Here is a 14,421-nt window from a genome sequence, read left to right on the forward strand (position 1 = left end):
AAGCGGCTCTCCATGGCTCTGCTTTCGTCTGCGAAAAACGTAAGAAATTCCACGCTAAGCCCTCAGTACCGAGCCGAGCAGTTTCCTCACGGGGAGTACTTGCTGTATTTTGCCTTGTTTTTAATGCACTTTAGTGTACTGTATGGAAAATAATGCCTTAAATGAACTTGAGAGAAAATGAGATGCGCGGGACAGCACGTCTGATTCACATCATGTTCGGTAGAGGTAGATCTTAAAGTGACAGCAGCACTGATAATGTCTGTCATTAATGTTCAAAGAACAATGGGAACAGAGAAGATTGTAGCTTTAATGATGATTAATCTATATTTCACTTATTATTTATGCTGTTAAGAAAGGTGTTGTTAACTTTATTCAATTTGTCTGACAGGGAAGGCCATGGGTAAATATAACATTTATTATAATGGGTTTATTTAAAGATTGTTTTAAGTTCAATTAAATTAAAAGGTTTTTTTTTAAAGCCTAATAAATGTTGAAATTGGTAGCTTTCAGTTATACTGTAATGTAACGTCATTAATGTTTCATATAGACCATGATACTGGCCTTCATTCATAAAAACATGACAATACAACACATATTTAAAATATGCTGTCTTTAAATAGTTTCTTCATTAATTTGGAGAGTAACTGAAATTATTACAATATCAAAATATTAAAAACTCCAATGTTTTTAATTGCAATTAATCATGATTAATTACAGAAAAAAATGTGATTAATTAGTTTTTTTTATTATCAATTCACAGCACTAATATTTTGTTGTGACTTGAAGTGCTTAGAGTGCAGTGTTATGTTGCATCATGTAGTATTTGTCCTGAAAAATAAATGTGATGTTTGTTACCTCAATAAATTTAAGGTCATTCCTATTTTATGTTCTACAACCCCAAATCAGAAAAAGTTGGGACAGTATGGAAAACGCAAATAAAAAAAAAAGAAGTGATTTTTAAATTTACTTTGACTTGTATTTCATTGCAGAAAATATGAACAAAAAATATTTCATGTTTTGTCTGGTCAACTTCATGTCATTTGTAAATATGCATCCTTTCCTGTCATTCAGACCTGCAACACATTTCAAAAAAAGTTGGGACAGTAAAGCATTTACCACTTTGTAATGTTGCCATTCCTTTTCACAACACTTAAAAGACGTTTAGGGACTGAAGACACCAAGTGATGAAGTGTTTCAGGTGTAATTTTGTCCCATTCTTCCTGCAAACAAGTCTTAAGGTGGACAACAGTACGGGGTCTTCGTTGTCGCATTTTGCGCTTCAAAATGTGCCACACATTCTCTATTGGAGACAGGTCGGGACTGCAGGCAGGCCAGTCTAGTACCCGTACCCTCTTCCTCCGCAGCCAGGACTTTGTAACGTGTGCAGAATGTGGTTTTGCATTGTATTTTTGAAATATGCATGGACGTCCCTGGAAAAGATGTCTTCTTGAAGGCAGCATATTATGCTCCAAAATCTCTATGTACTTTTCAGCATTAATGGTGCCTTCACAGAAGTGCAAGTTACCTTTGCCAAGGGCACTGACACAACCCCATACCATGACAGACCCTGGCTTTTGGACTTGTTGCTGGTAACGGTCTGGATGATCCTTTTCTTCTTTGGTCCGGAGCACACGGCGTCCATTCCTCCCAAAAAATACCTAAAATACTGATTCATCTGACCACAGTACACGTTTCCACTGTGTGATGGTCCATCCCAGATGCCTCCGAGCCCAGAGAAGTCGACTGCGCTTCTGGACACTGTTAAAATAGGGCTTCCTTTTGGCACAGTACAGTTTTAACTGGCATTTGTGGATGTAACTACGTATTGTGGTACTTGACAAAGGTTTGCCAAAGTAGTCCTGAGCCCATGTGGTGATATCGCTTATAGATGAATGACGATTCTTGATGCAGTCCCGCCTGAGGGATCGGAGATCACGGTTGTTCGGCTTAGGCTTGCGCCCTTGTCCTTTACGCACTGAAATTCCTCCAGATTCCTTGAATCTTTTAATTATGTTATGCACTGTTGAATGTTAAATATCCAAATCTCTTCCTATCTTTCTTTGAGGAACATTGTTTTTAAACATTTCAATAATTTTCTCACGTATTTGTTGGCAAACTGGCGATCCTCGGCCCATCTTTGCTCCTAAAGGATTAGACCTTTCTTGGATGCTGCTTTTGTACCAAATCATAATTACAATCACCTGTTGACATCACCGGTTTCAAATCACATCATTATTTGACCATTTTACCTCATTACTAGCCCTAAATTGCTCCTGTCCCAACTTTTTTTGAAATGTGTTGCAGGTCTGAATGACAGGAAAGGATGCATATTTACAAATGACATGAAGTTGACCAGACAAAACATGAAATATTTTGTGTTCATATTGTCTGCAATGAAATACAAGTCAAAGTAAATTTAGAAATCACTTCTTTTTTTTTTTATTTGCGTTTTCCATACTGTCCCAACTTTTTCTGATTTGGGGTTGTATTATATTAACATTAAAACACACTCTTTTTACGACTAAAATAACAGTTAAGGGTAAAAAACTGAATTCCCAAAAATTAAAACGAAAAAAAAAAAGAATTAACAAAAATTAAAACGGAAAAAACGTAATTGGGGAAAAAATAAAACGGATTTCATAGGGTCCTACGTACAGTGCAATGACCTCTTACATGTAAAAAGATCAAGGACATTTTGATTTCTCAATTCATGACCCTTTTAAGTATCATTAGACTGCAGGCTCAACACACATTATGTGGCATATAGATATTTATAGTTTTGCCACGTAATACAGACACAGAAGACGTAGGGCTAAGTGACATCCGTTTTACAAATGTATCGAAGAGAGCTACCAACGCAGGGGCCAAACATTTAGAAAAAATAGCAGATTAATCACAGGGCAGTGCGAAAGGGATTGTTTTAAATGACCGTTACTGATAAAAGACACGCTGGTCATATTTAACTCTATATCACCCTAATTAAAGACTTTGATACGGTGAGCAATAGACAGACAACACCAGCAGCCCCTATTAATAGTCGCGGCTCATGGCCTGACTTCACAGGGAGCAGTAACTCTGGGTAATTTTATTAATAAAATCATCTCTCTCCAGAATACCCCTTTCATTTCCCATATCATCCTTTATGGCTCCCATTTAGACATCAGCTCCTCTTTTCCTGGCACACACACACAATCTCTTAATTACTGCTGTACAAGTCGCCTATATCTCTACACCACACCACTGCTGGGCTATATATATATATATATATATATATATATATATATATATATATATATATATATATATATATACAGTAAAGAAATATTATATATATAATATTATGAAATATATTTAATAATATTAAATATAAGTTGAGAAATATTAATATTATTAGCGTTTTCCACTGTTTTTGCTCTTAAAAGGGGGGTGAAACACTTTCAGTCAATCTCAGGTCAATCTTGAGTACCCATAGAGTAGTACTGCATCCTTCCTATCTCCGAAAAGTCTTTAGTTTTATTATATTTATAAAAGAAAGATACGCTGTACAGAGTCTTTCCGGAAAAAAACGAGCCACTTGAGGCGTATCGCGTGGGCGGGGCTAAAGAGTCACGTGCGCGCGCAGCTATAGCGTTGAGAGAGTCTGAAAGCTGTGACATCCTTAAATGTGGAAAAAAACGTTCTCCTAAATAAACCATGGAGCTCAATCAGATTTAGCCATACATATATGATCCAGAATCTGATCTGGAGGCTGAAATTGAACAGGAGAAGCAGCACCGACGACTACAGCAGGACGTCTCAATGGTATATACTGTAACTATACTTGCTTAACAAAACACTTGTACAACTCCGTTGCTGCTTCGGAAAAAACAAACTCCATCCACTGTCCCATTAACACTGGGTTCTTTGGAAAGCTGTACAGGGTTGTCTTGCCCTGACAACCAAAAAAACACTTCTTTGGTGAGATTGTTGATGTCTTGAAGTCCTGTGACTGCAGCGCAGCCGAGCAAAGCGATTTGATGGGCGTACTGATTTTGCTCTCTCGCTCTGGTCTACGGGTGCGCGCGCGCCCTTCCAGGAGAAGTGCCCTTAGGACCTGTTTAAGGAAATTCCGCCCCATTTGACGTCACATAGGCCCATACGCGAAAAAAAACTTTCCGAAAATTGTGAGAAACCGGAAGGAGTATTTTTGGCACAGAAATACTCCATCAAACGTGCAACTTAAATTTTGAAACTTTGTCCATGTTTAGCATGGGAATCCAAGTATTTAACAGTGTAAAAAACAGCATTTAACCCTACCTTTAAAGAACACAGAAGTGTAGTTAAAACAGCAATATTTACCCATCCATTTTAATTAAGCATTTAATATGAAAAATGCTATGCAGAGAATACAGTTAACAAATGACGAATTTGCAAAGATTCATTGCAAATGATTGTTTGAACTGCCTTTTTTGCTTTTGAAGTTTGCATCTTTACACTCTCGGGAGATCACAAAACAAATAAAAAAAGAACATTACAACATAAATTTTAATTATCACAAATACACTGTGAATAATTGCCCAGCCATGCACCACTTGCACAAAATTGCACAAAACAACTTGCACACCAAATCACTGTTTTGTTGTTGTCAGAGATTGCTATCAAGCGTTTGCAAATGTAGCCAAACACAAGCATATTCCTCCGAGGCCATAACAAGATCTTAAGAGAACCTGTTTTAGTTCGGCCCACATACATCTAGAAGAAATTCAAGCCTCACGGCCAAACTTGTGCTTGATCTGCCCTAGTCAACTAGCCTGGCGCTATCCGCACACTTAAACTGTTCGAGAATTGCCTCATTCAAATGCACAGCACATGCATCTCTCTTGGCTTTCATTGTGCTGCAATATATTTTCCCTTGCATAGAAAAATAAGCAGTAAGAGTGCAACCAAAACATGCAGCAGTCCTACCTTTCCGACATAAAGTGGCTCCGTCCCGGTGTATTCCTCCACAACGAAGAACTGATTCCAAACCCATCCCCTCTTCACCCTTTCGTGAGACATCGACCATTGCTCAGAGCCTCTTTCCATCATCCCGACACTAGTCCTTACGGTCTGACCAGACAGCCCTCCACAACACTGTAAAATTCCCAGAGTCACTGCCAAAACCTGAGCTCCTCCTCTCCAGTGGGGAGCCATATTTGAAAACTCTCTCGTCTCTACATGGGGCAGAAGTTAGAAACTCGTTCAGGGTGAAGTTTTCTTCCCAACTGCCTGATTGCTTGAGAAAAGCTCCTTGACTCTGAGGTTGAGGAAGGTAAACAAGAGTTCGCTGCTGCTCAATGACACTATAAATCCAATAGGTTTTTGGTCATTTTTTCCAGTCGGAGAGAGGCCATGGGTCCTCGAGAGGGCATTTAAGAGGAGTTTAAGAGAAGATGAGGCAGTCTCGGTGATACACAGCTATAGCTCCTACGTTTTGAAATCTGTGTTGGGTTCACAATGATGGGGTGCCAATCACAAAGCCATTATAGTCGTATCACCTCCAGTTGAGTTGAACAGCTACTGGTCAAAACTGCAATTCCATTGTGAGTGCGGAAATTAACTAACACTCCACGCTAGCGGCATTAACAAAAAGGGTGTAATCCAATTTCCGCCATGCCTTTTCATTTCCATGTATGTGGACTTCACATCCAAACTAGAAATCCTCAAATTTCATGGTGCAAGACGTTACTCAAAGTTGGAGGCATTGTCGAGATCCAGGGGTCTTTATGCATCGCCGTAGCTTAAAAGGGACTTGACCTGCAGGTTTGAGAGTTTGACATTGGCGATTTCATGTCGTTCAGATCACCTGTAACAGAGCAAAGATAATTCATTAGAGAAGCAAAAGAGCATTTTAACATTAGAACTACCGGAATTCTATAACTACTAGAATGGCCATAGCTGTCATTCTGACCATTCAGAGTAGACTGCACCGAATTTCATTTTTGTCTTGTCATATTCACATTCAAAGCTTCTATTGAGGTTTTAGAATGAAGCTTTATATGTCTGTTGTCATATTTTATGACGGCATCACCCTAAAAAGTGCCAAAATCCTCAAACAATATCCTCAATTTGAATATATTATCGAACAAGGATTAAATGGAGCACAGAGCAAGTGCCAAGCGAACACAGATAGGTCTACATATTCCAATCTTTTTTGTAATATATAATTGTGTATGAGCTACTAGACGGTGCCCGAAAGTGCATGCCTTGCTTTGTGTGTGGCAAGTGGGAGAGCACAGTTGTCTAAACGGCAACAAATATGGATTAAAGAAGAAAATTTTATAACCCTCTGGAGTTGTTGGAAATGTTTGGATCACATGAATCAGAAACAATCCTATGCAGCCACCAATCAATTCATTCATCAATGCTCTGAAGCGAGGCTAAAACCTGCCAGTCAATCTCTTTCTCGCTGACATTTCAAATGTAAAGCTACGTTTTAGCTTAGTACTAGTATATAAAAACAACTAAAAAGTTGCTAGGCAACAGTGGCATCCTCACTGGCGGGGAAAACTAGCAAACACTGAAATAATATGCAACACATGCCCTGTGTAATGCGCAGGGCCATTTCTAGCCATTCTAACGCCCTAGGCCAAAATCCTTATTGGTGCCCCCAGTCAAATTTTAAAAAGCAACATTGGTATTACTGGTATTAACACCAAATACATATATACATAAAATAAAAATAATACCAGTAATACAATTGTGTAGCCAGATGCCTGCCCTTGGCCTATATAATATACATTTAACATGAAATTAATAAGATTAAATACTGATTCAGTGCAGTTATTTGTTACTCATTAATGCTTGAACTTCCTCTTGAAATAATGCGACTTGCACTTTTAGAACTGAATGAATCGAATCGAATTAAATTCGATAAAGTGATTCATAAAGGATGTATAAATGTTGTGAATTAGCACATTTTATTACACCATTATAAAATTGGCCGTTAACGTTTTATATGGGACAATTACAAAACAAACTGATTCTTTTAACAATGCATTGGCGTAAAAATCACAAGGTAAGAGAAGAAAGCTTTATACTGGAGTCAAAATATATTTCATCATGAAATGCTGAAGTGAGTCTGTTATATTTGTCTCTAACATACACACCGAGCACTGCTATCTGTCCATTTCACAGCGTGATTTCTCGACTGCCACAAATACTGCCCTAACAAAATACAGATTAGTGCACATTTTACTGTACCTGTTTTTTTTTTTTTTTAATTGGCCTTTAGTTTGAATTTATTGTTTAGTGTTGAAAAAAGTGTGACCTTGCCAAAGCATTGACCAGGCTCTTTATCTAATGGTGCACTCTAAAAAATGCTGGGTTAAAAATAACCCAAGTTGGGTTGAAAATGGACTAACCCAGCAATTGGGTTGTTGTAACCCAGTGATTGGGTTGTTTTAACCCAGCAATTGGGTTGTTTTAAGCAAACATTTAAACCAACCGCTGGGTTAAAACAACCCAATTGCTGGGTTAGTCCATTTTCAACCCAACTTGGATTATTTTTAACCCAGCATTTTTTAGAGTATGTTGTTGAACGCTCCATACGCAAACTTTTTTGACAGTAATTGACAGTACTCTGATCCAATGGCATATAGGAATCGTCAGATTGAAGGTACTCTGATCCAATAGTGTGGGGGAACAATAACATTTTAGGGTGGCCGTGACACCCTATGCCTAAAAACGTGCGTACGGTCAATTTGACCATTATGGCCATTCTAGGTAGAAATACTCTAGGTAGAACTCTTTTTGTGCTTTAATAAAATAACAATATCAGAACAAAATATACTCACATTTAGGAAAAGTCAGGGTAATAGCCATATGGGTTTCATTTCAACAAAGTTATTACATTGCAAAATTTTAAAACGGTCAAAATGACTACCATGGTAGTTTTAGTGTTAAATAGCTATGCAGCTTTTTCCAGTTGCAATAATCAATAGTGAAACCAGCAGTATCGATTCTTGGCTTCTTGTTATGGCGTTTTCATTCTTGTTAAACAAATACATAATTCAATATGTGCCACGGCGAATTTGCAGCACTCTCTGACACACAAAATGATTTTAAAAGTGGTTGCGGATCTAAACTCAGTGACTTCCTCTGGCATTGCATAGAACAGCAGCAGGAAAACACTCCTTCATTTCGGTGATCTACCTGAAAAGCATTTCTGAAGGCAGAAACTTTGTACTCAGCAAGAATCCAGATAATGTGTTAAGCCCAAGAGCAATGTCTTCTGTGTTAGGGAGCCAGGTGTGGTTAGAAAAGGGGAAAAAAGGAGGTTTATATATCATGAACTTGAGCCCAAAGCATCTGTCTGCTGAGGTGCGGCCCACGGCAGGAGGCTTACACTGGGGGCTATCTGATTAATTGCATGAGGGAGCACTAATTGGATAAAAGTATTAATCAATTAATTCAATCCATTAGAGCGTCAACCCTAATGCTTAAAACAAACACTGGTCAGGAAGGTGAAGATAAGCTATGGCCCTATTGTGCATCAGCCAAAGCGCCATTGGGCAGAGGAAATGATTAATGGTCTGCGAGGCTTTCAGAATAAGAGAAAAACAACAACATTTAGCACGGCTGAAATGTCACAACCTCAAGGCTAAAAGATTACAGCTCCTGCGGACGAGCGTGGGCCAAGAAAGGCCCTTCAGGATATTGGTTGTTTAACCTTTGGCAGATGGAAGGCTAACGTGCAGTTTGCGTCGTCTAGCTAAGATACCGTTGCTAAAACATCTCGAGACAGAAACGACCTTCTGGAGAGGTTGAACAATTAAACGCTGGCAGTAAGGAAAAGGGAATAACGATTTGCATGAACAACTGACAGCAATATGCATTAGGGGAGACCGGGGATGGTTGTAACACTGTTTGTTTGAGCATCAGTAACTGTTTGTGCTAGATGTCTGCTACAAATATAAATCCCTTGGACATGTTCTACACAATCACAGATTATGTGAGTTAATGTAAAATTCTTCCGTTGTTACTAATGCACCCCTTTTCCACCAAGGCAGTTTGAGTGCTGGTTTGGAGCCAGAGCCTAGTTTCAAATCGTTTTTTTTGTCTTTCAACACCCAAAGCACCAGCTCTGAACCAGGAAAAGTGGTTCTTAAAGGGTTAGTTCACCCAAAATTCTGTCATTAATTACTTACCCTCATGTTGTTCGACACCTGTAAGACCTTTGAGAATAGTACCTTTGAACGACGAGAATAGTTTTTGTGCGCAAAAAAAAATCTAAATAAAAACTTGTCTTCCGCCTGGGCCGAGGCACTCACGAAGCACCACGACGCATGCGCGAGAATATGACTTTCATTTTGCGGCTTTGATAAGGCACGTGTCAGAACGCCGGCTCTACGTCAATATTCTCGCGCATGGGTCGTGGTGCTTCGTGAGTTCACGTCAAAGGCCCGGGCGGAAGACAAGAACTTGTTGAATAAAGTCGTTATTTAGACTTTTTTTTCCGCACAAAAACTATTCTCGTCGCTTCATAAAATGATTGTAGAACCACTGTAGTGAGATCGACTTTGTAACAAGGTCTTTTATGGGTCTATGGGTGAGTGCAAATTGCATTGCTGCCAATGGAGGCCTTTCTGAGCCATCGGATTTCAACTAAAATATCTTCATTTGTGTTCCGAAGATGAAAAAAGGTCTTACGGGTGTCGAACGACATGAGGGTAAGTCATTAAAGGGTAATTTCAGTGATTTAGCATTAAGCTTTGTATCAGTAGAAACCCCATAGTATATTTGAATTATGGTACTTTCCCCCCTCATATCCCCCTGAGACGAGAGAATTATGCATTTTATTCCTCCGATGACGCAAATGTCGTCATTTTTGGCCAGAGGCTAAAAACTACAGCCAGTAGAAGGAGCTGTTCCGCATGTTTTCAACCCGCCCACAGGGAAGAGATCTCACACACAGAATGTAAATGCGCTCGGATCGGGCATTCATAACAGTGCGGTGCAGAGCAAAGTGAGTGTTTCAACTTTTCAATGAATTCCTATGAAAGTTAAGCTTCCATATGCGCTCCGAAAACACGCCAGACTGGACACGCGCTGAGAATGACAGCCGCACTTACCTCAGCTCTGCTCAGCTCTTACTTCCCTCTCGTGCTGAATGAAATCTGACTCCTGCTGTGTTTGTCCTGTGACTTTCGTTCGGCTCACTCACACTTTATTGAAAAGACACATTCAGTTTTTAATTGAAGTGTTTATTCTCTAACTGAATGAAATTAATGTATTATTATGAAGATCAAAACGACGCTGGGGGCGGTGAAGGGAGTGGCCTCTTAGGGCAGCGAAGCAAGTGCATTCTGGGAGTTGTTTTTTTCATCCACATGAGACAAAAATACATTTTCTGTCTTTTCTCAGTCTAGAAGGCACCAAATTCAAAAATAATTTCACATTTCAACTACAGTTTACAGTTCACATTCATCTTCTCAGCGCTGAAGAGCCCCTTTAATGACAGAATTTTTAAAACTTTAAATAGCACCAAAACATTGCTGGTCTAGAAGTAATGCTGCGTACCGGGCAGGTTTTTGAGCCTGTAAGTTCAAACCACGACTCACGACAATACCAAGGAATTGTGGTAGCTAGATGTAAACAAAGCATGGCGGACTGTACGGGGCTTATTCTCATTTACAATCATTTACATTGGCAAAGGTTCTTACTCCTTGCTTATTTGAGGGAAACGGAGGAGAAAAAAATGCGCATAGCGCAAGAGAAGCTGTTATACCTTTTATTTTACGTTATTTGTATATTTGGAAATGTAAACACCGCATTCATAGGGGCTGCCATTGTTGTTTCACAGGCTATGTGACGTCAGAGCGCGTAACTGGGAGTACATCGATCTAGTAAGAGTTCACGGGTGGGAAGTCTCGTGTTTGATTCAGTGGCCTTTCACGGGTAGAAGGTTGGAACGCGGCATAAGAACCGCTTGCGTTAAGGGCTGGGGTCGGAGTTACTGTGACCAACAAGATGAACACAAACCGCCATTTTTGAAGTAGCAGCTAATCGAGCTAAAAGCTGTTTGATTGTAATCTCCGTTGGATTCGCTGTGTTTTGATGCTGATGTAGGTTCACAAAGTCGTGTGCAATAGTAACAATAGTAACGCAACGTTCGCCATTGTTGATGGAAGGCTTGGTCGAGATGCATCAGCGCTGCTCGAACAAGCCTGGTGTGTGTGTGTGTGTGTGCGTGTTTCCCGCTGCCTCGCTAGCGTTCGGGCTCTGTGGTGGCTCTCTAGCCTGTGGAAAGGCAAACCCGTTCTTAGAAGGCTCGTCAGTCGAACCAACTCCGACCCGGCACTAGCACTAGCTTTGAACTGGAGGTCATTTGCTGAAATTACACCCACACTATCCAAATTTAACATAAACATCATTGAACAAAGATAAAACAGTTTTGAACAATGTGAACGATTTAAACTGAAAAAAAACATGTATTTTTTTAGAACATTAAATGTAGTGCAAAACAATTTGTGTGTGTGTAAGTGCACCGTATTCCTGTCACATACGGGTTCACTCACTGCCTATGTTTCCAAGATCCACCTATTTTTATGTGAATTTTGAGATATTGCATAAAAAAACACTTGATGGAAACATCAAGATGCGCATAAATCCTAATAATGTGCACAATAACTTGAGCGTTCCATCGAGGCAGATCATTTTTCAGCTGGGAAGAAGACCTGCGCATAAACCATGATGGAAACACATTTACTGAATAAATCCCTCGATACGAAACAAACTGCTCATGTATAAATGCCTCAACAGAGGATGTGATTGATAACTGGACTCATTGGACTCATCATAGGGGTTGGTCGTGACATTTTTAATGAACTGTTACAACTATCCCCACCCCGAACAACCATAACAAGGCTAACTGTTTTAGCATTTGGGTTTGAAGTTAGCATAGAAATAGCTAAGTTAAATAATTGATTGCTAGACATGAAAATCAGTGTTTTGGTCATAAAATCTACAACTTTGCTCACAGTCACATGCAATTTCTCACGTGAGCTCAAAAAGATGATAGGAGTGTGTGATATTGATGATGTTACCACAGCTCTTTTCTGACCTGTCAAACTTACAGCGTGTGTTAACTTACAGCACTCCCATGGTCTCCCCTAACACTTTGAACATAAATGGTGAAAAACAGGACATCGACTCAGAACTCGGTAAAATTAGAGCATACTGTATGTTTTTTTTTTTATGTCTGAGTGATAAAATCTCCTCATTATCAGCCTTTAGGAAGACAGTTAGGCCTGGTGATCTTCTTTTAGCGCAAACCGAGAGTATGGAGAGAGAATGTCCAGAAACCATTCGAGTGCTAAAAATACCACATGCAATTTACACAGTAATAGGTTCCAACCTACTGCGATCTCATTGCGCAGTACCCAAACTAGCACTTTAGCAGATGGTAAACCCTGACTTTAGTTTTGATCATGCCTAGTGCATTTCATAAAGATAAACACGCAGTTTTCACCAGGGTAGCTTATTGAGCTTATTAGCCACCTGTGCTATGCTTTATTTTATTTTTTTTAGCTTATGCAATCTATAGCTTTTTTTAATAGGGATATTTTTATTTACCAAAGCAAAAGTTGACAACGGTTTTCTGCACTAACCGTTCGTTATTTTTTGATGCTAAGGGGCTGTGACATGCGTGACATTTAGCTACGCTTCAACTAGCATCTCAGGTCAAGCGGTGATTCGGGTCACACTTTGCATCTAAAGAAGAAAAATGAAGTAAAGTTCAGTGCAAACAACTGATCCTTAAAATATGCCCACTGTTCTGAGCATGTCTGGCTGATTACAAACAGAAAACCTCTATTATTACTTCAAAACACAAGTCCACAAAAATGCCAATCAAAAGCATCAAACAGCCGGCTTTTACATTTCATTGATCAAACATAATATTTTTCATGTTTCCAATTAGTGTGAAATGTTCTTGTCTTAAGAGGAAACTTCAAAGTAGTGTTTATTTCTTTTTGCCTCAAAGAAAAACTATTTAGGGCAAGTCAAGATTAGTTGGTTTTTAACTATCTAGAGTTTCCTGCAAAGGCCCGACCAAGTACATATGATAAATTATAAACCATTTGTATCAAATATTTTTTCTCCTCTGAAGTAGTTTTGCTCAAATCTCTCAACCCTTTGGCAGTTAACAGGGGAAAAAGCAAAAGCCAGTTAAAATATCCCCTCAAACTATCCTAGTAAGCCTCTCATTGTGTGCTCTTGAAATTTTTATGATGACTATACACAATTCGGCCCTTATTAAGATGTGGCGTGGAGCGTAAACCAAAGGATCTGGCTCTTTGGGGTCGGACGTTCTCTTGGCTAAGTAGAACGATGTCAATTAGTGAGTTTCTGTGGAAAGGCTGGTGGTGTAAAGCCCAGCAACACAGGCCGGTCTGATACAGTCGTAATGCCTCCGCTACCACCCAAAACGCTATTGGCAAGCCGGACGCACTCATTCGTGACCTATTAGGTCGTGGATTGATTATAAAACATGGCTGCTACTTCTCATCAGACGCCAGCCAGGGAGCAGAGGCCGTGACAGCCGGCAACCGGAGCCAGAGAGGAGACTGATCACCGCCGAGTGATGGGCTTCAGGCCAGAGACGATACCTCCGTCTCTCTCTCTCTCTTTCCGACAATCTCCTTTTCACCTGCACGACATCCATCCCTTTAATGGGAATCACTGCCTATTAGCCGCTCCCGCACAAACAACCACAACGCTCGAGAGGAGAAAGCACTCTCACGCTGTAAATGTTTTGCTTCCGACTTTGGAAGAGTCTTTGTCAAAACAGCTCAAATGAGAAAAGATCCAAAACATCAGACTGATTAAAATTTGGGAGGATTTTAAAAAGAAAACCAGTATTTGGAAACTAATAGCCTGAGGTTAATAAGCTGAGCTGGCCCTCTTCTCCGGCTGTGCGATGTTTTGATGTGTCATCCGATTGCACGTTTGCCAAGATCTCATCAAAGCCAAACCACATGGACTTCTAATGACTGTGGTCATTTAAACCAACCCAGCAGCCGGAGTCCAATCCCCACATCTTCACTATGGCAATCTGACATTTACTCGTTGAAAATCATATATGTGACATATCATAATGATGGCTGATTAAGAGGAAGTAACCAGGCGACACAAGCACCAATATAATATGTGCAATAAAACAAAACACATGCTTCAGACTTCAGTAATATAGTGTATTTCTGAGTGAAGAAGAACCTCAGTAATTACATGATTTTGCAATAGCCGTCAACAATATCCTGCAATAATGAGTAAATAGATATTTAACAATTGTTAATATTAACCAATGACCAGCACTGCCTAGTTACTAAAAAAGAGAAGAGTAGGAAAGCCCAAAAGGAAAGGTCATAGGAAAATAAACGCTCAGTCGGCAAAAAATGTGTT

General features: G+C 39.6%; 1 protein-coding gene across 1 annotated transcript in view; it reads right to left on the minus strand.

Annotated features, from left to right (window-relative positions):
• The window catches only part of cdh22 (cadherin 22), a 325,753-nt gene that overhangs the window by 161,724 nt on the left and 149,608 nt on the right, over positions 1-14,421 (minus strand). Inside the window, exon 3 of the mRNA XM_079840198.1 lies at positions 4,945-5,824. Within this exon, the coding sequence (XP_079696324.1) occupies positions 4,945-5,172 (228 nt within the window). The 5' untranslated portion in view covers positions 5,173-5,824. The remainder of the gene's footprint in view (positions 1-4,944; positions 5,825-14,421) is intronic.

The sequence above is a fragment of the Gobio gobio genome, assembly GCF_949357685.1.
Source record: "Gobio gobio genome assembly, chromosome: 17".
NCBI classification, from domain to species: Eukaryota; Metazoa; Chordata; class Actinopteri; order Cypriniformes; family Gobionidae; genus Gobio; species Gobio gobio.